General features: G+C 35.0%; 1 protein-coding gene across 5 annotated transcripts in view; it reads right to left on the reverse strand.

The window, feature by feature from the left end:
* Positions 1-598: 598 nt before the first annotated feature.
* FAR1 (fatty acyl-CoA reductase 1) overlaps positions 599-26,224 on the reverse strand; it is a 35,204-nt gene continuing 9,578 nt past the window's right edge. The window contains exons 3-11 of one of the 5 annotated variants that reach the window (XM_078058380.1): positions 25,577-25,756; positions 22,889-23,066; positions 21,802-21,846; positions 21,544-21,662; positions 20,330-20,397; positions 12,648-12,765; positions 11,295-11,424; positions 5,573-5,700; positions 599-3,769 (exon numbers count right to left, since the gene is read on the reverse strand). In XM_078058380.1, coding sequence (XP_077914506.1) covers positions 3,607-3,769; positions 5,573-5,700; positions 11,295-11,424; positions 12,648-12,765; positions 20,330-20,397; positions 21,544-21,662; positions 21,802-21,846; positions 22,889-23,066; positions 25,577-25,756 — 1,129 coding nt within the window. In that variant the 3' untranslated portion in view covers positions 599-3,606. Of the gene's footprint in view, positions 3,770-5,572; positions 5,701-11,294; positions 11,425-12,647; positions 12,766-18,152; positions 18,325-18,636; positions 18,809-20,329; positions 20,398-21,534; positions 21,663-21,801; positions 21,847-22,888; positions 23,067-25,576; positions 25,757-26,224 lie in introns of all 5 variants that reach the window. The other 4 variants (XM_036119319.2, XM_078058378.1, XM_078058379.1 and 1 more) reach the window with 4 other exon arrangements.

Genomic DNA, 26,224 nt, shown 5'->3' on the forward strand with positions numbered 1-26,224 from the left:
GAGAAAAATCAAAGGAATTATTTAACAATTATGCACAACTATGCTCAATTGACAGATGATTAGCTTAGAAATCTTAAGAGTAACAGAAATGGCAGAGCATACCACCAGAAAAAAAAAAAAAGATAAATTCACTCTGACTAGAAAATGCTTTAAGATAAAAACATTAATTCAATAAGAAAATAGTTCATATTTCTCTTATCATAGAGACTGTAAGTTTAATTAACTCATTTCTGTATCAAGTTATGCAGCATACCTTCCAGTCTCTAGTTTCTCATGCAAAAGTTTAGAGTTTTTCTCAAAGTAGAGCAAATCAGTGCTAATGGTTTCAAGTGAGGGCTTGGAGGCAGCCTGGAAAGCATTCTTGGAAGGCCATTTACACTCACCTGAACCTAGCCCAATACCTTCTTTTTTATAGTTAATCTCTATTACTACTGAGTGATTCCCTCATCCTTACTCAACAGATAAATTACTACAAGTGTACCTATAAATTAAAATGGTATCATTCAATGTGGAGGAGAGTAGCTGGAGCCTAAATGAGACCCTGGCATTCTCCTGGTACTGTTTTTAGAAAACAGAAAAACGACCTCATTCCAGACAATACGTAAAAATAATACTTTAATGAAAGGTACTCATCCTGTCCATATGCTTCCCCTAAAATGCTTGTAAGAAACTCAGTTAAATAACATTAGGATACAAGAGGTAATAAGTGTGTACCTAAAAAAATGTAAGTAGTATACGTGAGCCCTGCTTCCTGTAATTCTAACCACATTATCCGACAGGTAGTATTTTCAATATAGTTTTCAGGATAATTATTGTAAAAATACAATAAATACTATAATGGAAATATAGGGATTCATTTATTACTTTTTGGTTTACAAACAAAGGCACCCAATAATGCTTCTATTTACTTCTTATAAAAGATTATCAATTTACATTTAAAACAAAAAGCAAAAAACCCTGAACCAGTTCCTACAGACACACACAAAAAAAGGGGAGAAATAAGATTTTTTTCCTCCCTGCTTCCAAGCTTTATTACCATTTTTATACCATGTTTATACCATTCTTTAGTCAAAGAACGTATTGCCATGCTTCTTTGTTGAGCTTTAAAACGTATTAATGTTGCCAAGTCAAACTGCAATATAGCCACAAATGATGTCACAATTGATAAAAGCATAGAATCAAGAGTGAATAGTGGGGAAAAAACCCAAATGTATTACAATATGGCTTTATCAAATGAATTAAATGAAATACTAAATTTAATTAGGTTATCATGTTAAAAACTGAGTTCATACTGTAGAAAATAAAATCAAACATAACTAAAAACCATGTCTAGCAAATGACACAAACAAAAATGAGTTCCAAAATCTTTGAGTTAAGCTTAAAGTCTAGTTGGTGGGGGATTAACAACCTATATACTCTTCATATTAATTTTAGAACTAAGTTCTAAAATGACATATTAGTTTATTCATTAGTTTCTTCTGACAACAGAATTCTAAACAAACACACAACATTAATGCAGTGGCCTCAGCACCTGTCCCAGCTAGCATTTCTTTACGTTGGATTACAAGAACAATGACATAGGTCAGAAGACATACCCCCCTCTGTACTTCACATGCCTGGCAAAGTTGCACCTGATTCTTCTGCAAGATACAAAGACAATTCATCTGATTCTAAGTATATTCGGCAGAAGTAAAAACATCATACAAATGTTAGCCTGTTTTCAACATATTATGGAAATGTATTTGGAGAGATGGAGTACTCAATGTAGAGAGCATCTACAGTTAATCAGTGGGCCACTTTAAATTAAAGGCATCATCATTTATTCCATTTTCAGACACTGTCATGGTCTCTCACACCTTACACAAGGTACGGTCCTAGACCAGAGACTTAGTATCATTTCAAAGAATATATATATATATATATATATATATATTTATATACATATTTATTTTAAAATAATGTTTAAAAGTTTTACTACAGAAAATCTGGCTTCAACATGGAAGCATTTTTCCTTTTCAAGATTACGCACCTGCATGGAAGAAAGTGGTTTCCTTTACATTTAGTTTTTTTCACAATAACAAAATAAACTTCTTACACATTGCATTTAAATTGACAGAGAAAATTAAGATGTAAAGTTCTATGTAGCTTTTTGTATTGTGAACTGACCTCATTAAACACATTCAAGATATACTGTTGATGATTTAAATATAGTACAACTTGATCAGCTAAATTAGAAGAGTTATGCTGATCAATCTGTTAAACCAAATGTATGTTAAAACAGTAAGGACAGTTAACTACTATTAAGGTTTAAAGGGAATAATAATGTATCATTAAAATATACATTAATTTTCTTGCTATTACTTGTTTCTATAATGCATTTCTTTCTAAAGCTAAAACTACATGCAGAAAAAATAAATGGTACCTTGAAACTCATTCAACAGTTTGCTACTTTATGTGGTATGTAAATAAAGTCCTTTACTTAATTTTATACACGCTATTTTATGCACTATTTTATTTTTCTTGAAGGAATTCAGCTCTCAAGGTCAAAAGTTTAGTATGTGTTTACACACATGTGAGAACATTTTCTTATTATTATGACTACCTGCAAATACATTCTTCCATAATAAAGCACTTTCAGTTTTCATTGGAAAGACTGCACAAGCCTTTTAAAAGTCCTGTTAATAAAATGTATAAAGGGAAGAGAGCACAAATATAGTGACTCCCTTCCCACCTGCACCCCCCTTTGCCAAAGTCTCAAGAAATCCTCCAACTTCAAAACATGAACAAAATTTCACAGGACTAATTTTTATTTGGTCATAGTGTGGACAAGAAAAATGTATTCCTATTCTTTTTGATACTAATAGTCTTATGGAATTCATTCTCATTTTCCTTCAAAAAATACATAGCATATGTTGATATGGATTCTCAAACCTATTTAGATCCAGTAGGGTCTTTAGAATAACATACAGCCTTCTGATTATGGAAGCAACTGATTGCTTATACAAAAATGATGTGCATCAGACCACTAATCAAAGAAAGGAAATTGAGAACATGTCTTTCATATTGGAGACCACTCAATAACTTACAGAATGATGTGAAAATAAGTTTGGCTACAGTTTTAACAAAACTAAAACCCACTTCAACCAATGAAAAAAATCAAACACTGAAGAATGAAATATCTACCAACTTAGCTAAGTATTCCTGTCCAAATAAATGCTTTCCACTGCACTATATATTAGAGTTAGAAATCACTAAATGTTAAGGCATATTTTAATTAATATGTTCCAGAATTGCACAGTTATACTGGTCAGGGTTCCTATTTCCCCACTGCTACCCTCACCCCACCCCTTGTCCCTAGGGATCAAAATGTTAAGTCATGGTTTTGGTGGCTATTGTAGATTTGAGCTGGCATAACCACAGTGTGTTCACTAGATTTTTATAAGCATAAACATTAAAATGTTACATAAAATGTACCATACTTTACTCCACACTCTGATCTAAGATGGTTTAATGTCTTGACAAAAGGTGAGATGACTTAAGTACATTTTACATTTTGTGCATTTAGACCACCATATGCATAGATGTTCTAATGCTAAATTCTTGTCTTCAGTATCTCATAGTGCTGGATGCTCGGAAGTATGACAGAAACTTGTAACACAGACTAACCACAAAGTACCAGATGTTTCTTGCCATTTGTGATCTTGCAATAAAAATGCGCCAAATCAGGATCACCAGGATAGTATTGAAACCATATCGTATGTTTCTCAACCTGGAAAGCAAATCAAGAGACATATCAGACAATGCTTTCTAGAATAAAATATTGCTGGATGGCAGATGATCGATGCTCAGTTTTCAAATCCATTATTAATTCGAAACCTATTTAAAAATTAACTAGAAGCCCTTAATTTAGAAAGTTAGCAAAAGTCAGACCTGACCATGCAGTCCATCAAACAATGCACAACCTCTATTAACAATGAATACACAAAGGTTTTTTATAACAGTATATTTGGGATGCAAATTTATTCATTCAACAAGTATTACTGAGCATCTTTCTGTGTGACCAGTACTAAGTATATTGTAGGTAAAACAGACATGCCCCTTGTACTTCTGGAGCTTCCTATCTAATCTAAAAAGGTTTGTTCATTATATACATCATCTTCTAGACAAAATAAACATGTTTTAACATCTTTAGCAACTTCTTTAGCAAGTTGTCAGACAAGTGAACTTCTTTAGTTATAGGTGACAGTCGCATGATCAAAAGCCAATTGGACAAATGTTCATCCATGAATGAAACACGGACTAGTCTATATAGGAGGACCCTCCCATTCTCGAAGAGTAACATTAATGTTATTGTGCTCGTGTTTCAAAACGTTTTTTATAATTTTAATGGTGTTAGAAAAGAACACAAACATTCAGATATGTAACAATGCTACATAAATTCCATTAACTTCAATAGGCAGTCCAAGATAAGACTATAATACACAAACGATATAAAAAAACCAAAGACCTTTGAATTAGGAGTCAAAGATAAGTATTCTAGTTTCCTTTGTCACCTAATACATATGACCTGGGCAAACACAACTTCCCTAACCTTCACTTTCCTCAACTATACAACTAGTTGCCCTGCAAAAGCCTCATACAAGTTGGAGGTATAAGAAGAATGATGTGACGGTCTTAAAAACTGTTATAAAAATTGTATTATAAAAACACTACAAATGAATGGGCGCCTGGGTGGCTCAGTTGGTTAAGCGACTGCCTTCGGCTCAGGTCATGATCCTGGAGTACCTGGATCGAGTCCCGCATCGGGCTCCCTGCTCGGCAGGGAGCCTGCTTCTCCCTCTGACCCTCCCCCCTCTCATGTGCTCTCTCTCTCTCTCTCTCTCATTCTCTCTGTCTCAAATAAATAAATAAAATCTTTAAAAAACAAAACAAAAAAAAAAAACACTACAAATGAAAGAGGTTACTACTGAAATTAACTGCATCTCTGAATTATGGGATAACAATGATTTTTCCTGTGTTGTCTGGGGTTTTTTAAAACAATGAGTATATATTATGTTTATAATGAGACTAAGGAAATAATTATAACTCTGGTTTTATAAACAAAGAAAAAATTTTATGCTGAATGATGTTATTATTTTATCTCTTTTCCCCTTCCAAAGATGTATTTGACTAGGGCAAAAAACAAACAAACAAACAAAAAACCCTTCAAATATATTACCTCGTTTATTTTTTAAAATTACCTCTAGTTTAAAATACATTTTCATTTTCTAAAATCTTTACTTCTTCAGTAGTAATATAAGAAAAGATAATAGTGATTTTCAAAACTAAATTCCCACCTGAAATTAGGGCTAAGGAACAGAATAAATTGATAGTAAGTTTCAACAATCATAGGCTAAATTAAAACTCCCACAGTTTCAGTCCAAAGGTAAGCACTTTTCCTAAATGCAATATATTACACTAGCAATATCTTTCATTCAATATACCAGCTTACCAAAAAAAACAAAACAAAACAAAATTGTGTAATGTTTCATAAAGAAGACAAGATGAAATCAAGCCGATGTAAAAAACTTACTTGTTCAGATGTTTTCTAGCTGCAGGGAGGCCAGACATTTCTTCATTCAATACATATTTCTTAGTTCCCATGCAGTAGTTCTCTATATATTCTGCCCAATGTAACTGCCGTACATCAATATTAAAGGTCTACAGAAACAAAAAATCTATCGGTTACACTCTTGAATAATTTTTTTCATAGCTAGTCAAAAATTCACACTTTCTAAAATTGTTTTAAAGATTTACTTATCTATTTTAGAGAGAGACAGACAGAGAGAGAGAGAGCACAGGGGGAGGGGCAGAGAGAGAGAACCCAAGTAGACTCCACGCTGAGCACAGAGCCCCGACATAGGGCTTGATCTCAGGACCCATGAGATTATGACCTAGGCTGAAATCAAGAGTCAGAAGCTTAAGCAACTGAGCCACCCAAGTGCTCCCAAAATTCACAATTTTTAAAAGGCTAACTGCACATGACAAGACTATAAAATGTTTATAATGATAACTTTTAAAATCTTCCTGTTATTCACAAAGAAATTCTTATCCCTATTTTATACCTTCCACTAAACACAGAAACATTTCAGAAGATAATCTGAAAACTCATGCCAGCATTTAAAGAGAAGTATATGAAATGTAAGAAGAAAGAAACCTGTACCATTAAAAAAAAAAAGATAAAATTCCATTGTCCAAATAATCTATGTATTCCTCACCACTTTATACACATACTAGTATATTTATTTCCAGTTTCTATCTACAGTATCTCTTCTTGAACACCTGCATACCACACAGATTACTTTTCCTACAGAACAGTGATGACATCAAGAGAAAGAGTATGGTGTGAAAGCTGGCTTAGGAGTTTAGGGAACAGTAAGGAGGCCATTTGATGAAAAGGATGGACAAATCTAGAAAAGAAAATTTTACAAAAGTGTTACTTCATGGCAAAATAAGAGGGCTATGCACTGCTCAGTGTTTCTCCATATAGAAACAGATTATTTTTTTGGAGTGATAAACAGATTATTCAGTGTTTACCATCATTTATCTGAAAATACCAAGTTGTAGACCAAAATAGCTACATAAATAAACCATTAAAGTAACATTGCACTAAAATGGAGACTCGACTTCAGATAGGAGATATTATGAGAAGTCATTACATACGTGTAACTGGATCCCCACAGGAAAAGTGAAAGAGTGGAACAGAAACACTATCTGAGAAGATGACAGCTGGAAATTTCCCCAAAATGACAATACATAAGTCAAAGACTCAAAATACACATACACCACATATACACATGTATCTGAGCACATGAGAGTAAAACTGTTGAAAATCAAAGACGAAAATTTCAAAGACAGCAGAAAAAGGTGTTATGGATTAGCTCTAAAGGCACAAGTATTAAACTGACAGAGACTTCTCAAAAGCAATGGAAGCCAAAAAACTATGCGAGGATGTCTTCCAGGGCTCAAAGAAAACTGTTAACATACAATTCTATACCAGTATAAACATCTTTGACAAAGATGTTTCCAGAAGAATAAAAACTGGGACGATGTGACATCAGCAGATGACTCACACCAGAGGAAGTACACTAAAGGGTATTTTTTAAGCAGAATGAACATGATTCCAGATTGAAGTCTGGAGATGGAAGAAGAAATGAAGAGCAATTATGCTGGTAAATCTATGTGAATACTTACTGCACAGACTGCAGTAAGAATAATGATTGTAAGACCTATAATGCACATGCAGAATTAAAATACGTATCAGTCCTTGCGTTATCCAGAAAAGGGCAGAAGTACCAATATTATATTAGCCCTTGATAAAGTAAGGAAGGATGCTGTAATCTCCAGAGTAACCTACCAATACAACTAGTATATTTCTATGTAACTGATACAGATAGGAAAATAGAAAATTGTAAAAAATAACCTCAAAGAAAGCAAAAAAAAAAAAAAAAAGAACTTAAAACAAGTTAGACAAAGAGAAACACTAAGAGTTAGATTTAAATCAAATATTATCAGAAATTACATTACGGATTAAGTCTTCCAAATAAGGGTCCAAAATTATCAGACTGAAAAAAAACCTATATGCTGCTTAGAAGAGAAATATCTAAAAGATAAGGATACAGAAAAGTTGAAAATACAAGGTCAGAGAAAGATGTACCTTTCTTTTTTTTTTTTTTTAAAGATTTTATTTATTTATTTGACAGAGAGAGACAGCGAGAGAGGGAACACAAGCAGGGGGAGTGGGAGAGGGAGAAGCAGGCTTCCCGCGGAGCAGGCAGCCCGATGCGGGGCTCAATCCCAGGACCCTGGGATCATGACCTGAGCCGAAGGCAGACGCTTAACGACTGAGCCACCCAGGCGCCCCAAGATGTACCTTTCTATTAACAATGTATGAGAGCTCCCACTGGCCAGTGCCTTACCAAAAGGGTATGCTGGCAAAGTTTGCATCTTTGCAAACTGTTAAGTAGTAGTTATCTCAGTCTAGTTTCAATTTACATTTCCATTTTTATGAGTGAGGATGAGTATCTTTTGTTAAGAATCATTTGCATTTATTTTCTGTAGACTCTTCTTCTCTAGCCCATTTTCAATAGGATTATTGGCAATTTTTGCCATTTCTACACAAACTTTTTATGTAATATGAAATGCATATTAACATTACAATGAGATACCACTATACACCCAACAAAGTGGATAAAATTAAAAATTAAAATGAAAAGGCTAACTGTTCGGAGGATGTGGATTAACAGGAACTCTCATGAACTGCCACTTGGAATACAAATTGGTGCAACTACTGTGGAAAACTGTTAAGCATTATCAATTACATTGAACATACAAATACCCTTGGACTTAGCTACTATTCTACTTCTAGGTATAGATCCTATACAAATGTGTGCACATGGTTCAAAAAATTATTCCTAATAGCCAAAAACTGGAAATAACTCAAATATCAACAAAAAAAGGAAAAATACTGTATTAGGATACCATTTGTATAAAGTCAACAATGGGTATAACTACCATTTAGTGTTAGAATCTGAGATAGTTGTTACTTTTGGGAGATAGTGATTGGGAGGGGGCATGAGGGGATCTTCTGGGGATAATAATGTTCTATTTTTTCACTGGGGTGCTCACTTTCTGATAATCCACTGGGCAGCATGTGTTGTGCACTGGGATGGGGAGAGGGAAGATGGAAAGGGAGAAAATAAGGAATCAGCAGAAGCCACAAATCTCCTAACCTGAGATTATCTGCAGGACCCTGGTACCTACACTTTCTGCTTTGAAGGCTATAGGCAAGGAGGAAGACTGGCTTATAAAGCCTACGGCCCCATAAGTTGAGTCTTTTTTTTTTTTTTTTTTTAAGAATTGATTTATTTATTTGACAGAGAGAGAGAGAACACAGTGAGAGAGGGAACACAAGCAGGGGGAGTGGGAGAGGGAGAAGCAGGCTTCCCGCCGAGCAAGAAGCCTGATGTGGGGCTCGATCCCAGGACCCTGGGATCGTGACCTGAGCCGAAGGCAGACGCTTAACGACTGAGCCACCCAGGCGCCCCAGTTAAGGAGTCTTATGGAATATTTCTGCAAAAAGATAAAAATCCCAAAAGCTGTAGCCTCAGAGCAAAGGTGAAAAAAAAAGTAAACCCACCACACACAGAAGTGGGCAGAAAAACTGCACTCTTGATGCCTTTGTCATGCACAACCAGTACAATGGGACTAAATCTGCATTTTCTAATATGGTAGCCACCACAAACCACACACATCTTTGGGAACTTGAAAGTGACTGGTCTGAACTGAGATGTGCTGGGGAGTGTAAAATGCACACTGGGTTTGAAAGGCTCAGTATAAAAAAAATTGAAAGTATAATATCCTTTAAATAGTTCTTTAAATTTTAAGTAATTTTTAAATTTTTGTTTAAATTATATATTATTTTGGATATATTAAATAAAACATTAAAATTTTTAAGGAAAGAAGTGAAAAGAGAAAGGAAGCTGCGATTGGGAAGATGAAAAAAAAAATCGCCTTTGAGAAATTGTAAACATGAACCAGCCTACTGAAGGCCCATATTCACCTCAGTTGTGCTAAAAACTTCATCAGATATTTCAAAGTGGGTCCTGGCCTCTTAATGTCACCTGGCTAGTTAATGCTAACACTCACCAGGCTACTGGCAGAAGGGCAAATCCTTATTGGGAAACTGCAATTTCAACACAGGCTTCAAAATATTCCCACAGAAATCCTCAAGGAACATGAATTTACAGTCAAACAATAAGAAACAAGAAACAAGGTGCCATGAATGAGAGCTAGCTTAAAGGACAGATGAAGTGGCTGATGCTAAGCTGCACAACCTTTAGAAGTCTGAATTAGCAGAAACAGAATTTAAAACAATTATGTCTACCATGTGTCAAGAAAAAAAATTCTAAAGATTATTTAAGAAATGTCTGTAAGATTTGAAAAATACACCGAACTTCTAAAAGTGAAAATACCTGAAACCCAAAATTCAGCGGGGTGGCTTAGGCACAGCTGAAAGACTGTCACAGAACTTTAATTATTAGCTCTCAGGCCAGAAACAAAGAGACACAAAATGTGAAATTAAAGTTAAAAGATCTGGAGGTGAGAATGATCTAAAATTCATTAAAATTTCACAAGAAGACAAGAGAATGGTGAAGAGGCCATATGTGAAGAAATAATAATAATCTGACTTCAGATCCAGGAAGCCCACTGTGAAACAGGATAAATTAAAAAAAATATAAATATATACCCAGACACATTCACAGTGAAACTGCACAATACCAAAAAAACTCTGAAAAAGAGACAATAAGAGGTGACCCATAATGCAAGAGCAAATGAGACTGATTTTTTCAACAGCAATAACATAAGCCAAATATTAAAGGAATACAAAAGAGAAAGTTATCTTTAATGTGCCAAAATCATGTTACAGAAACAAGAGTGAAATAAAGACACATCAGACAATCAAACACTGAGAGTTCACTACTAACAGACACCCTACTAAATCATATTCTGGATAGATTTCAAGCTGAAAGAAAATGACCCTAAAGAGAAGATCTAATAGTAAAGACACTGGTAAGTATTGGTTAAATCTAAATAAAACTAACCAAAATCATATCTAATTATAAGATTTAAATAGAGAATTGAAGTAATGTATAAATATGTATATTAGTGGGGTGGTAGTTACAGCTCAAACACTTTAAGGTCCTAAATATCATTAAGGAAGAAGCTATAGAAAATGCTTAATTTAGACTTTGTTAGCTATGCATGTTAAAATATCTAAGGTAACCTCAAAAAAAAAAAAAAAAAAAAAAAAAACACACATAAAGAGTTTAAGTTTCAAACTAACAGAGGACGAAATGTGGAATGATAAGAAATTAAAGAATATATGAGTAAAACAATTTCAGAGAGAAGGTTTTTTTCTCGAAATTCAAAGAAAACAAAGTGAAGGAAAAATGCATAAAGAAGTCCAAGTTTTCTATGAATTTGACTAAAGGGAAAAAAAGAATCAACATTTCAATCATACTTTGAAAGCACCTCTGCTGCTCTCAAATACTTACACTATAAATTTTAAGATAGAGCAATTTTATTTTACCACCAATAATTACGACTGGAAGCTCTAACGAGACACTATAAATAGGTCAAATGTCTTTCTTGTTGCATACTGATTGTGGAAAATATCCAATTATTTCTCAGGTTGCTAATGGTTCTCCAATTAGTATGCTACATATTTCTAATATAAAACAGAAAATACTTGCCTTTTTATCTTCAGGGTTTAGTTGATTCATCAACATATTGACATTGTCAGTATTCCAAACCCAAGAATTACTTGTGAAATATTCAAGAAACACCATAGCCTTGTGAAGACGAGTTATTGTTTTCATCATCCTGTATTGTAAGAAAAATGGACAGATTCATAATTTGCATAGATTAGGAAAAATCTCATCACCACCCAGGGTATCAGTTTCTACACTGAGATAGTAACAGTAAAATTATAATACGTAATTCATTTAGTGTACCAAACCACCAGAGAGTAAGAATATTTCTGTATCTTTGAAGAACATCTTATAAATCCAAAATGGAAAAAATTTTTAAGCAGCAGCAAATGAATTTAATGCTGCCTAAACAGAGTTCTGTTGATATACGAAATTAATTTTCAAAGGAAATACAGTACTTTGAGGTCACATTTTCTACTATAATCCTAAGCAAATAAATGGATTCAATTAGTATTCCCTTGCTCTTTGTTCCTTCAATCACATTTTGGTTCAGCTACAATTACTAAGATTTCCTGTGAACTCATAATACATGGTGTTACGTTATAATCTCAACTCTTCAGCATCATGGAGGCAAAGTATACAGAAATACTCGTTTGCCATTTAATAAACTCTCTCCAAATATATTTTTAAAGTAATTTTCTCTTTAACACAGAGAGGTACCACTCTTGGTTGTCTGAATGTGCTGTGAAATCAATGACTCATGCTGAAAACTTTCTGAAATAGATATTCAAGATATTCACTTAACTTCCCCAAACCCCCATTATCCATCCTTATAGAACAGAAATAAGGAAGTTTGATATTTTTTATTTGTTCCTTTTTAAAAAGGACGAAGGGCCTTAATCTTTAAATCTGTCATTTTATACATCATGGCTCACTGTAAGTCATTGATATCATAACACTAACCAGAGCAGTAACATCTAATTACCTATGATAAGTAGGAAAAGGGAAGAAAGAACTTTCTAAAACAAAACACACACCAAAAATCCCTGGCCTCTGATAAACAGAAAAATAATTTGTGGAGAAATACTCTAAAAGAATTCTATTTATATTCCCACAATAAGGATTAGCATTTACATAGTTTAGAAAGTCCCAAAATCAGGGGTTTTAGAAATGGGGAAAAATGGGAGAAAATTAGAACATTAGAAATGGGGGAAAAGTCAAAACAGTAACATTAGCTAAACAATTCTGAGGACACATTCAATATGTTTAGAAAGAAACCTTGAATCCAGAACACTACAAGAAAATGAGGCAACATGGACTATGCAAAGGAAAACTGTAGTTCATGCAAGAAAGTAATCCCAAAATAAAACTTCCATCAAACACGAAAAGAATTACTGAGCATCGAAGGCTGTATTTGGACAGGAAGAGTTCAGACAGATAGAAAGCACATGGGGGGAGCGGGGAGGAAACCAAGACATGCTCCTTTTAGAAAAGAGATCAGACCATTTTTTTCCTATAACAAAAACAAAAAAAGATATAACAGGTCTGTAATTAAATCAATATCTACTATCACAACCAGTATAGTACACTTGAATTACACACATACACATATTTGCTTAACATCATTTTCCAACATATATCTTATTAACAAGTTCTTCTTCCTGATTTCTTTTTCACTGACAATTCTCACCTAGTCTTATCTTTAGATTCACTCAAGTGACAGAATTACCCTGCAACCAATCACTGATTCAGCCATTTAAAAATACAATAAAAAATTGGAGGGGAAGAAGGAAATCTGAAAGGCCACTTCCATGTGAAGTTCACGGAATATTTATCAAGCAATAAAAGTACTGGACTGAATACTATCAGGATAAAAAGAAACTTTAAAACTTTGCATAATCACTCTTTGGTTCAAATGCCCTATGAGCAGATAGATGCCTGAGACTACATCACCATGTATGTTCTGAGTATGTATTTATCCTTTATTATTATCACAACCTGCAAAAAAATCACCACAATCCGCAAGATCTAGCCCAGGATTTCTCAACCTCAACACTACAAACATTTTGAGCCCAATAATTCTCTGTGGTGGGGGGCTGTCCTGTGCACTGTAAGAGGTTCAGCATCCCTGGCCTCTACCCATTAGATGCCAGTAGCATAACCTCCCCCTAAAAACATCCCCAAATGCTTTTAAATGTTCCCTGATGGAGGCCAAAACTACCCTCCATTAACAACCAGAAAGATTAAAAAAAAAAAAAAAAATCAGATTCACAGAAGTTAAGCTAGAGAGAGTTAGGCTAAATAACAAAAAAATCGGACTATGGAACCATTTTCCTAATGTCATTTTTAAGAGTGATGAAATAATCTACTGCATTCCAAGAGTGAGAGTGAATAATTTATGCTGCCTCCACTTGCAGTAATACCATACATCCTAGTCCCAAGTGACTGTCACCCAGGATTCCTTATGATGCATGTTTGAGTGGTACTTTTTATCATTACATTGAGAAATGCAGTAAGTTAGATTTTTATCTAGCTGACACACAGAATAATGAAAATGAACAAAGTGAACACCATGAATGCCATGATTAACATTACTTTAATGTAGAAGGAGGCATTATATTAAGGTCCCAGGATAAGACATAAAGCCCAGTACCTTGTTCAGTAAATATCTGAACAAATTAAATAATATAAATAAGACTCTGTATTTAACATTTATAAGACTGCCTAAAGGAAAAACCTCTCTGGCTCTTGTTGCCTTTAGACTGTAAGCCCCGAGGTCAAGCGTCATCGCTGCTCTCATACTAGCCTTGTGCAGGACAAACCTCAATTAGAAAGATTCTTTACTTGAGGTTTCCTATTTGGAGCAGACTTTAAACTCCAAAGGTGATTACAATATTTTCTAGCCTACATGCTCACCTACAATATCACCCTATCTTCCCATCAAGAGGTAAAAGGTAACTTATAACCAGGAGAATGAGGTGGAAATGACACTGTATAACCTCCAAAGGTGAGTAAGAAAAAGTGATACAGCTTTCTGCCTTGCTCACTGGAATGCTCACGCTTGAAGACTTCGGTCGCCATTTATGCTGTCCAACCCCTAAGGCTGCTATGCTGAAGGAAGCCCAAATCAGTGCATGTGGAGAGATGGTGTAGAAAGGCTCTGAGACTACGTGACGTGAGAAAGATGCCCAGCCACTCTTGCTGCTCTGTACCCTTCCTTTCCTACTCCCACAGTGTACCTGCTCCAGTCCACATCTGACTGCATCCACTTGAGAGATGCTGAGCTAAAACCACCCAGGTAAAGCTTTCTAGAATTTCTGACCCACAGAAATCATGAGATAAGTAAAGTGATTGTTGTTCTAAGATATGAAGTTTGATGTCAATTATACAACTTAAAAAAAAAAAAAAGACTCTAAGTTTGAAGTGATATGTCATGCAGCACGGATCACAGAACAGGTATCAGTACAGGGAATGAGAGGCTGCTATAATAAACATCTAAAACATGTAGTATTGGCTTTAGGATCAAGTACACAGAATCTGGAAGGCCCTTGCAGAGACCAGGTGAAACCTGGAAGGACCAAGAGAAGAATGTTAGTGGAAACTTTAAAGAGAGCTTTAAGGAAGATACTTGTGAGGGCTTGAAGGAAAGTGAGAAAAATATTGTTGGAAGTTAGAAGAACTAAATTGTCACTTGTGGTAAAATGAAAAATAAAAACTCTACCTAATAAACTTGATGATCTAGCCAAGAAGATTTCCTCAAGAGAGGACAAAGATGATCTTTTAAAAAAATGAACTATATGAGTAGAATTTGGAAGGGATGTAAAATGTCAGCCAGGAATTCTTTAAGAAATGGCTTCTGAGCATAGCTCAAGTCCAGAATGCAGATATAAGATTCTTTGTTAAGACCTCAGAAAGATCTAAAATAGTTCCTCATAGAACCTTTCAGATAAACAAAAGGCTCATGCCAATCTTAAAGACATGTCTCATAGAAACTGTTGTCGAAGAGGCAGAACCTGAAAGGCAAGGATCTAAGATCGAAGGGTGTTGTTCCATAGCAACCTCATATAGAACCCAAGATAGAAAAAGGCATGTTTCAAAGACATCTGCGCGTATGGCTTTGGTCTAATGGAGTAGATTGTTTTAAAATGAGATATATGGGAAACCTGCAGTTTTAAAAGGAATCTGATCAGTTTATACTTAAAGGGACAGAGACAAAAGTGAAAAGAGGCCTCTGGATCAAGGGTCAGCAGACCAGAGCCTAGGGATCAAAGCCACCTGTTTTTTGTAAATAAAGTTTTATTGGAATGCAGTCATGCTTACTCATTTGCATATTGCTTATGGCTGCACAGCTGAGCGGTTGCAAGGTGGAAGCTACATTTAACAGCAGAGTTGAATAGTACACATGGCCCTTTACAGAACAAGTTTGCTGATCCCAGCCCTAGGCACTCCCAACATTTTATGGGCAAGAAGTAGGGTAAGAAGGTGATTCGGCTGCAAACCCAGGCCATTTTTTTTTTTTTTTTAATGAAAAAGAAGGATGACTCAGAGGGCAGAGCCAAGAATCTCAAAGAACAACCAGAGAGGGGGCCAGTCGTTAAGCGTTTGCCTTCGGCTCAGGTCATGATCCCAGGGTCCTGGGATCGAGCCCCGCATCAAGCCCCGCATCGGGCTCCCTGCTCAGCGGGAAGCCTGCTTCTCCCTCTCCCACTCCCCCTGCTTGTGTGTTCCCTCTCTCACTGTGTCTCTCTCTGTCAGATAAATAAAATCTTTATTAAAAAAAAAAAAAGAACAACCAGAGAGTAGGACTGAACCCTAATTAAGAAACCATCAAACATAACCTAGCTGGAATTCAAAACTGTTACAGATCAGTGACTGCACAAAATTGTCCAGTCATTTTCCTATGCTTGTCTCACCCCTACATGTTGTGTGTGTGGGCAGCAGGTAACTTGGCACTTTCATTCACAGGTTTTCAGACCAATACTTGAGGAACTACACCTGCAAAACCACTCCTAAACAGCCTTATCTACAATTGCACCAGATTCAGTTGACCCAACAGTGGCTTCAAGCTGATGCCAGAAAGGTCTTGGTAGGGTGGAAGAAGTAAGTGTATTTCCCATGAGGGAGGGGTATGAACTGTTGTGGCCAGAAGGCTGACTATAGCCAATTGCACTTTCTAAAATGGCTTCAACAATACCTTTCAACTAACTTGTTCAAATTTTACATGATCTTGAACATTCTCTACATTCCCTTTCCTTGAATTTTGGAGGACTTGTGTGACTCACGTGTGACTGAAAGAATGAGGTAGTGCTGCATGATTTCTATGGGTAGGTCAGAAAATGCACACATCTTCCACTTGCCTGCTGAAAGACTTCTCCTTGAAGCCTTCAGTTACCGTGTAAGCAGTCCATTTCCCCTAAGGCTACCACTAGTTCTTGAAAAGAGACTACAGGAAGAGATCCTGACACTTTATGAAGAGACAGCGACACAAGGTGTTTCCACTGCATGCCCCCCTTTCAGCTCCATCTGACAATCATGTCAAAGACCCCCAAGCCAAAACTGCCTAGCTGATTCCCTCCTGAAGTCCTGATCCTGAGAGAAACAATAAACCGAAGGAAATAATAAAGTAACTTCTGCTTTTCTAAGAGCCACTAAGTTTGAGATGATTTGTTATACAGCAACACCTACTATAAATTATTTAATAAACTTTGGCTATTCATTCATTGTTTAAGTTTACTAAGCCCCCTTTTCTGTATAAGGCTTTGTGATATGTTTACCCTGTTTTACTTTTTTGACCTAGTTTTGACTTTTCTGCTCTAATATGCAATAACCTTATTAATATCAGGAAAGCATGCAATGCCATCACTCATGAATTTACATTTGCTTTTTAGCCATGAAAGAATGCTGCCAATCACAAATACCGCATTTCATAGACCACTCTAAAAAAACTTCAAAATAATTGATATATTTTGGATCTTTTTTCCATTAAGTATTTCTTTACCTGTCCTAAAGTTGTTCAATTTGACACCTCTCACATATTTCAATATTTAACACATTGGGTTAGGAACATAATTGACAACTGAATCCACAGAAAATCCCTACAAGAAACTCAGATCCTGATACACTATAACTGGCAGATACCTCACTTTTATTTTTTGAACAGTTGATGGAAGTTCTGGAATCAGCATCTTCTTTATACATTAATACTCAAATCCTGAACTCTCCAATCAAAGGCTCCACTGTAACGCCAATGTAGTTAAAAAAAATAGATATATTTATGGTACATTTCGCTATAATTCTGGTAAAGATAGTAGGAGGACTTTAAGTTTGTGGGGTTTCAATCAGAAAGAAAAGAAAAAAGAAAGGCTATATAACAACCATAAGAAAACAGAAAACTTCCCATTTGTTAACTTTTGTTTTAAACTATGACATTTTCAACCTGGAAAATTAGTCAAAAACTGTAATTACCATATTATAAGCTGAATGGGCAGCTGAGATATTTCAAGCCATTAATTTTTTAGATTCTATGTTTTTTCATATAAAACTGTACAATCCACTCATAGCAAACATTTTACCCTTAATCCCCTACAGACTCACCTCTAAGTTTTTAAAGGGGAGAGACGGGCTCAATTTCAGCTTATAATAACAATGACAACCTTGATGCTGGACATTTCCTCTATTATGGGATTTTGGAGGATCAATGGCCCAATAAGAATGAGATCCACAATTAGTCTCCCCAAATATTCTAAATTTCTAAGAAATGTCCTAGCATCTTGATTGTGATTGTGATTAATCAGTTTAGTAATTCTAAAGGTAAAGCTCATGCTAGCGGACTTTTTGTCTCTCCAGCAAGCTTCCACCACCTTACCAATACATAGGTGTATTTACTGCTATTCTTCTTACCACGGTTTCTGACCTGTCAACCTGAGTGCAAGATCAAGCAATAATGCAGGTACTGTATGTCTGACACCCTTCCAATAATGAAGCAATAAGTTGTTGGAATACAACTTAACATTGGGGCGCCTGAACACTTGGTTTAAAGGATTCATCTTGAAGGAATGATTTAGATAATATCCTGTAGGAAAAATAAGCGTCAGAGCATTTTGAATGTTATTTGTTATTCAGAAAAAACACCTAAAATTAGACCTAGAATTCAGCACATGACAATAATTTATCATCCAAACTTCAGAATAAATTAGAGTAAGTGATGACACTACCTTTGCTTTTCTGACAAAGTCTTAATTTCAAGAGTCTTCTCATTCACAAAAGGCCATTAAGCCTTATCATAAGCATAAACAAATAGAGAGTTAATGAATATGCATTTTAGTGTAAGCATGGGTTGTTTAACAGTCAGAGGAACAGATAAGACAGAGCTAGTCACCATTACCTTGGGCTTCTTCCAGTCATCCTGAGGTAGATATCATACAGGAATGCTGGGGCCTTATGGCTTACAGCAATCCAGTAATGATATAAAAGGTGATTGGAGGTTAGATTTACATTGGGCCGTCTGAAGGCCTGTTCGAGAGGATTCCTCTTGAAAGTGGAAATTACATGGTATTCTGAGGAAGAAAAGTTGTGTAACAGCTTTGATAATAACCATGTAATGAAGTTTTGAAAAAAAAAATCATGTTTTTACAAAGCAAAATATTTTACCAAAGATGTCAGAGTTCGCTCAATTAAAAAACAAACTTTTCTACTCTCGATAGTAGCTAAGAGAATAGGAGTATTAGACTGCTGAACTTGAGTGGTTTTAGAACTGTCACTATTTATGAATTTTAATTAGATGAATGAATTTTTGTTACAATTCACTCTTAAAAATCCTCTTAATGTTTTACCTATGTCAGTTTACAATGTCACTTTCTATATTTCACCTCTCACGATAGCTTCTTTCTTTCTGTTCCTCTTTCCAGATTCTTATTACTGTATACTTACTTAAAAAAGAAAAGGAAAATCATCATCCTTTGCTTATAAATAATTAAGTTGCTCAAATTAACATACAACAAGCTTAAAACAACCCAAAATTAACTTCTGCTGTAATTTATTTAGGCAATACAATATCAACAAAAATCAAATCTATTATCTATGTTAATACTTTAATGGAAATGTATATTGAGAAATCCACTTAAAAATAATGCTTAACTTGATTTTTACTAAACTTTACAACACAATGAGAGATTACAAAAAACCTAACTCATTTCAGTGTTTTAAAATTCTTAGAATACTATTTAAATAATTATCATAAAATTAAAATCACCCTAGATTGGATTTTTTTTCTTACGTTATAATGGTCAATCTTTAAATTGAAATAAAAATGGCACAGAAAAACCCTAGGACAAATGACATAAAGATTTACTTTAAAATCAAAATTGTTCTGTAAGGGTAACAAAAATTGTTCAATGAGAGGTAAAATAAGACCTATTACTAAATCCATGCCATCGATATATCTTACTTTAAATTTGAAAAACAACTTAAAAATTATTCAATTTCAGTAGGCTTTAAGTTCTATTAACCCTAATTTAGAACAAGCAATATAGCACACATATATTCCTGTGAATCTGTGAACTTCAATAAATTAATAAATGTAATAGAAAATACTGGGGCAAAACGTATCCTCTTTGCTAACTCCTTAATTTATTACTCTTGGGGTAGCTGGCTAGGTAGGTGGCTAGGAGCTAGCTGGCTCCTGTGATGGAACAATTCCTGTAGTTGGAAGTGATACTGCCTTTGAATAGACAACGTCAGGACTGAGAGTACCATGAGGGAGGGAAAAAAATCACTGTTTCCTCATCCTGGGCATTTATCTGTGAAGGAGGCTGCAGACGGCAGCAGAAAATTAGTACAGTCAGAAAAGGGTGGGCCAAGGAGGGAATATACTGCAGGATGTTTTTTAATTTATGAAATACTGCTAAGGACCACAAGGCAGCATAAGTATAGATATTCTAATACAGCAATTAAAATAAGAATAAATTGGTAACTCGGTGGCTTTTTAATGCCTTGTGGGTATGTTCTAACATAAAAACTCAGTGAGTATTTTAAGTTAAGATTTATTCTAACGTTCAAAAACACAGGTAAAACCATACCAACTTCACCCCAGTGGAAAGGGTTAGTGCTGCCTGTTGTGCAGTTATACACCATGACGTTTCTTGGTCTGCAAAGACAGAGATCAAAGCAGTGAGACATCAAAAAGAGGCCAAGCTTATCCAATCGAAATCTTAAACAATACTCAAGTAGGAAGAAGTAAGGATGATGGGTAACTTTTCTACACTGATTATTTTAAAAATTATCCTTAAACAATTAATCTTTGTGTCTGAAGGGCTATTTACAACTACCCTTCCCCCCTCACCAAAAAAATTATTATAAAAAAATAAATATTTTTCTCTTTTCGTATTTTTCTTCCTTATAATAGCAGGAGTATCTGGTTTTAAATGTAAGGAAAACAACAATGACAAACAACCTCAGCTCTTCCTATCTTCTTTTCATTTCCAGAGGCTCTAGTTTAAAAACTATGGACTGAGTTCCCTTTTACCAGAAACAATATACTCATATAATCGTATTTTTTAGGATATAAAATGCTGACTTAAAAAATAAGGGCAGTTTATTGATTAGGGAAAAAAAATGTTATTGAAAAGCTTAAAATTTAGGGGTTACCTGTAAATGCTACTACTCCCTTTTACAAAGAGGCCTAAGTCAATTAAAGGTGCTCCAGTGGGGCAACTGGGTGGCTCAGCTGTGGGGCAGCTGAAGGTGTCTGCCTTCAGCTCAGGTCATGATCCCAGGGTCCTGGGATCGAACCTCACATCAGGCTCCCTGCTCGCGGGGGAGGGGGGACGGGTGTCGGCTCCCCTCCCCTCCCTCTGCCCCTCCTCCCTGCTTGTGTTCTCGCTCTCTCTCAAATAAATAAATAAATCTTTAAAGCTACTCTAGTGTGCCATGTTTGACATATGTAAGCCATTCTCTGAAAATTTCAGTTTTTTATATGTTGAGTTTATACTAAGTTTTAGTTTGGATTAAAAAAGCACCAGGGTTTTGGGTTTTTCTCATTCTTAATCCCAAATGAACTTGTCCATCCTGTAGACAGTATATGAAAATTAATGTCAATTCTTAATTACAACTGATGGGACTACTTGCTATATTACCTATGATTAAATCAATTCTTGCAATTGGAAGTGATAATACCTGTACATATTGGTATGGAAATTATCAGTACTGAGGGATTAATTAACATTAGCCATTAGCTCTGTTTTCCCTTCACAGTTACTATTTATTTAACAAGCGACATTGTCACCTCAAATACCTATTAACTCCGGAATACCAGGCTGCCGCCAGACTCGTGTTGACAACTACATCTACAGGAACAAGATCTGCAAGGGCACTGTTGGAGGCACGCATCGTTCGAAGAATTCCTTTCCCTGCCTTTGTTGAAATTAAAAACAACACCTTAAGATATGTAAGGCAGAGTGCATATATATACACACATACACATATACATACAAAGATATACTGAAAACAGAAAAATATGCAGAATGTTAAATAAGTCAAAAGGTTTACTTACCGCAATAAAGAGACCACTTGGTCCATTAAAGTTATCAATCCATCCCTAATAAAAAATTAAAAATAGGGGGAGCTTAGAAATATTATAAAACTAGAGATTTGAAATCTACAGCCCCGTTTTCTTCTAAAAACTAAAAAAGACAAGATTCAGACCAGAATATTTCTCTCCTTCTGTAACAGAAGCAGTCTTCTCCTGATATTGCAAATGGTGAAATTAAGTCATTTTCAAAAGGTTACCTACTCTTCCATTAACTCTCTACAAAGAGAAATCAATAAAAAGGAGTTTATACCTGTCAAATATTTTAGCTAAATTAAACCTTCTCAAGTTTGATTTTGTGCTATTTACTGAAGCAGCATCCTGAGACTACGGGGAAATGGGAACTCCTCAATATTATTGAATAAAACAGAGGAAAAGACAACACTTGTCAAAGCAACAAGAGATACCACTTACTATCATAATAGAGACCTAGGTTTTTTGTAAATCAGTTCATGTTAGTTTATATCTATTTTCCCTTATTCCAGGGATTCACAAATACCATAATGGCCTGCTTTTCTACAGCAAATTATCATAGAAATTTATGCCTTTCTTAGCCTGTGATCTATACCAGGAAGAGTTTACCCCTTGGAAGGCTTGCCTCTTTTTGGTACTAAAAAGCAAATGAAATAAAATAAGATCCTGAATATTCTTATCTCTATTTCTTTCACCTCCACAAGGGAAACTAATCAGTAAATAATTTTAAAAGCCAACAAATGCTGATGTGTCAGAGTCCAATATCTTGTTAGTCACAAAGAAAACGTATAATGCAATGTCTACTTTGACTCCAGACAACATCGCAGACTTTGATTGAATTTAACTTTCAGTTAAGATTTTGAAAATGTTTATCTGCATTTCTATATACACAGCATTACATTACAAAAAAGTACCAACAAAAGTATCTCTTTCTATGAATGAGAACAACTTTGCCATAGTAAGCCATGTACAGTAAAAAACACCTGCTCTTATATCAAACAACTGCCAACTCTTTTTATACAAAGACAAGACTTAAAATTCTCAATTCCATTATTTACAAAGATTTCTCACAACTTACTGGAAAAGGTTCTTTCCAACTGGCACCAACAATCGATGGCCTTACAATCGCCACATTTAGCTTTGCTCCTTCTTGTTGTACAACATATTCTGCCAATGCTTTTGTGTATATGTATGTATTAGGTCTGTCTCCTATCAACTTTGGTGTGATATCATTTACTAGGCCATCATCCATCCACCTGGTTAGCAAAGAAATTGCATGCAAAAATATATTCAGTAACTTTGCATATTCAAACATATCTGTTGCTCTGACTCAAATGATTTGACAACTTTTACTAAAAAAAAAAAAAAGTGAATCTTACTTTCATTAAACATCAACTTCAAGTCCACATCTCTTATATACAATTTCTATATCCCAAAAGGTCTGAAAGCCAAGAGTTCTTTCATAAATAATAGAGTAGGTGGCAATAACTGATCTGAACTGATTCATGGCCTTTTAAAAAAGACCACTTAAGGTAAATATTCATACACTTCATATGTGTTTGATCAGGGGTGCTATCCCGGATCTAGGTGAAGTTACTTCATATTACAGAGTACATAGATTATATTTCCTTTCTGACGTCCAAAGAAATTCCAAAATATATCTAGCCCCAAGGGTTTCAGATTAGGAATTACAGACTTGTATATAACCACCATAACAGCACCATATGTTCATTACAAACATTTGCAATGAACATACATTTACAATTAATATAAAAGGTCTAGGGATCTAAGTAGTTCATGTAAAGCACTAAAAACTATTATGTTCTCACTAGCAAGACTAACAAATACTAAGGTAAATGATAAAAATAAACTGAACCATGCTATAAAAATTCAATTAGCAACCTACTATGAAGTCACAAAATTCCTCCAATTCTCTCAGTGTCTCTGAAGAAAAGGGAAACAGAGAAGAATAAAGTAGGAAAAAGTCCACAGGGCTAATATCGGAGGATTAACGAATATGTCTCTGATCATCTGTAAAAGGAGGGTGATATACTAGGTGATATCCATGGTCTTTCCAATTCTACATTTCCAATTCCACTATGTTATGTACCTGTTTTCAGATACTCTTCCTTACTATCTATAATGTTATACAGACTTATACACTCAGTATCAAATGGCATACTCTAAAGATGCCCATATTAACTGATGAGGAAGCATAAAACAGAGATTATCAACGTAAGTTTTCTTCCGCATGTAGGAGTACTTTTTGTGCATGGAAGAAAAAGAATCCAACAAAACTGAAGGGAGGTTGCTACTCAACTTAGGAAAAATTCCATAGTGGAGATGAGTCTTGAAAAATGGAACAGTTGCTACATTAAAAAACAGCAAAAATTATGAACTGGCTAAACCAAGGAGATGTTAGCCAGAAAGCCTCATCACTGGGAGTGAGTTTACAGAGCCAATCTATGAGTTACCCTAAAATTATCTGTTAGCTAGATTTCTTTGTAAGCAAGGAAAAGAGATACAGAATTAGAAGGTTACGAGTGCTTTCTCAGCAACTTAGATGTTTGGATATACCAACTGCTAAAAAGAGAAAAAGTAAAAAGCTTCATTAGCTTCTGCATTCAACTTTTCCCAGAGATATGAAACACTTCTAACTACTGACCTATGGGGACAAGGAGGTAAATATTTGGGACCATCTAAGAAATGGAGTCAAAAAACAGAAACAGGGATTTATAAGAATGTCTTGGTAAACTCCCATTCTTATTTATTTTCTTATAATCTGTCTGCTTCCTCATACTCATCAGCAGGAAAGCCGTAAAGAAAAAGATTTATATGTGCTTATAGGTAGAAAGCTTGGAGAAACAATGAACGCTCTCTAGCACCCTTAGGAAAAAATAATTTGAGAAAGCAGGGGACAGTAAACAGAGCTGAAAGTGGATAGCATCTCTGGGAAGAAAGGAAACCTAAGGGAAACAGAGAAGAATAAATTAGGAAAAAGTCCACAGGGCTAATACCGGAGGATTAACGAATATGTTCAGATATGATGGACACGGGAATTTTCTGTAATTCTAGCCCATTAAAGAAGAAAAGACCCTTCTTTTTGTTTTTGCTCTGATCCTGTTTGTTTCACTTGATGAGAAAGTACAGCCTGAAGCAAATGAAATCTTGACCCTGCCGACTTCACTTAACGCCATATCCATCAAATACTCACAAATACTTCTCAAATAATAATTGCTGACAGGATCCTAGTCCTCAGAAAGATAATAAACAATAACACTAGGAGTATCATTTAAAGGAATGAGACTGATCCTCTAATAATTTAAGGCCTCTCTATACAGATACACTCCATTTGGGGGAAAAAAGGATAATTTTTTAATCAATTAGAACCCTGCTATTGAACAGGCAAGTCATTAGTCTCCATGGGTATCAGGTACTTCTCATACTTGCTAGATTAACTCCCTGGAAAACAGAGGCCCTAATATCATGGATGAGTTGTTCAGAGACCTTCCTCCAACCCTCACACCTGGTCAAATGTGAAAGATCCACCTTGACTTCACCAACAGTCATTCAGATATAAATCTACACAATAAGAACATAGTAGATATGCAATAATTGGTTGAATAAGGAAGAGATAAATGTATACATATGTGTAGGTGAAGAGAGAGAGAGAGAAACTGAAATAGACCAAGAGATACACATAGATAAACTTGGGTCCAGAGTTTTGGGATCAAATCCAATGTGTATAAATCTAAAACAAACATACTCTAAAGAATCAATCAGCTTCTTGGGATCCACAGGAGGTGGGTAGACTACTTCATCAATATGCTTTCGATTGCAGTAGGCATATGCTGTTGATACATGCATGAATACTTCCAGGTTCTTCATTTGTTGTGCAAGGAGAATAAGCTGGCGTGTAGCAATCACATTTAACTGAACAGCATCTCTATAAAAGAAAAAGTGACAATGAAAAATTGGGAAGCTTTCCCAGTGAAAAATTAGAAAGTCACTTATTTCACCTGCTAAAATATTTTTATTTCCATTAGAGAGACAGATTTTTGTTTCTTTACAACTGATCCCTTAGGTCTGATCTTGTACATCTTATTTCAATATAAAGTACATCCACTGTATCAGTTGCATTTAAAAAGAAAGATTTTCTGATTATAAAAGAAGCCTCACACTAGGATTTAAAAAAAAAAAATTAAAATTTTTAAATTACCCAGAAATAAACACAGATAACTTCGGTCTTTGGCTTTTATACATACATTTTGAAGTCATGTTAGATTTCTCTTGCACCTTGGTTTTTAAAAGTATACTGTTTCATGATATGGAATTACAAAAGTAATCAAAATGGTTAAGTAATTTTAAAATGCTAAGGCAGAGGCACCAATAAGGGTAAAACAGTCAAAGAAAA

Source organism: Halichoerus grypus, chromosome 11, assembly GCF_964656455.1.
Source record: "Halichoerus grypus chromosome 11, mHalGry1.hap1.1, whole genome shotgun sequence".
Taxonomy (NCBI): domain Eukaryota; kingdom Metazoa; phylum Chordata; class Mammalia; order Carnivora; family Phocidae; genus Halichoerus; species Halichoerus grypus.